Source organism: Fukomys damarensis, unplaced genomic scaffold, assembly GCF_012274545.1.
Source record: "Fukomys damarensis isolate Sample0158 unplaced genomic scaffold, DMR_v1.0_HiC HiC_scaffold_12, whole genome shotgun sequence".
NCBI classification, from domain to species: Eukaryota; Metazoa; Chordata; class Mammalia; order Rodentia; family Bathyergidae; genus Fukomys; species Fukomys damarensis.
The window spans coordinates 55,861,750-55,862,411 of record NW_022900924.1 but is presented as its reverse complement, the minus strand read 5'-3'; the positions used below and the strand labels follow the sequence as shown (position 1 = coordinate 55,862,411).

The 662-nt window shown below is 66.8% G+C and overlaps 1 protein-coding gene across 1 annotated transcript in view; it reads left to right on the top strand.

The window, feature by feature from the left end:
* Limd1 (LIM domains containing 1) overlaps nucleotides 1-662 on the top strand; it is a gene marked incomplete at its 5' end in the record, with an annotated part of 35,168 nt that extends 34,506 nt beyond the window's left edge. The window contains one exon of the mRNA XM_010624581.1: nucleotides 541-662. Coding sequence (XP_010622883.1) covers nucleotides 541-662 — 122 coding nt within the window. The remainder of the gene's footprint in view (nucleotides 1-540) is intronic.

Genomic DNA, 662 nt, shown 5'->3' with positions numbered 1-662 from the left:
CGGGGGCCGCCCCGCGCGGGGAGAAGGAAGCCGGACACCGGGTCTGTCTCTCCTCGGTGGGCCTGGGTGCTCCGGGGCCGGAGCGTGGGGAGGGAGGGCCTTCACGGCGAGGCCTCCTCCCCTCCTCCGTAAGTTTCGGAGAAGCCTTCCAACTGACCTGCACTCGGGGTGTTGGGGGGCCGGAAGTGACGTCACGGCCCAGGGTCTCCCCTCGCAGTCAGACGCGGCTGGCCAGGGCAGTGTGACCGGAACTGACGTCGGCACCAAGGCATCTGCGCTCCCGCGGCCGGCTCCGGGCGCAGAGCTGGCAGGGTGGCGCCTCCGCTGCCCCTGAGCCGGAGGTCACACTCCCCGGCATTCCCAACGCGAGAAACTGCTGTGAAAGGAAGAGTGGTCAGGCCTGGGGCCACACCTCCGATCCCAGCACACCGGAGGCTGCGGCAGGAGGATGGGCATGGCCACGGGTGTGCGGCAGTGTGTGGAGACCCAGGCACAGGTGGATGTAGACTCCTCCTGTGGACCGTTTCTGCTCATTCATAGCCACTTCCTGTGAGAAGCACAGTCAGGGGTGGATCGCCTTTGCCATTTCTCTGAGGTCCAAGCTGTTGGACTCTCGGCTGATGTCACTTGCCAGCTTCCTGCACGCTGGCCGAGCCCTCTGA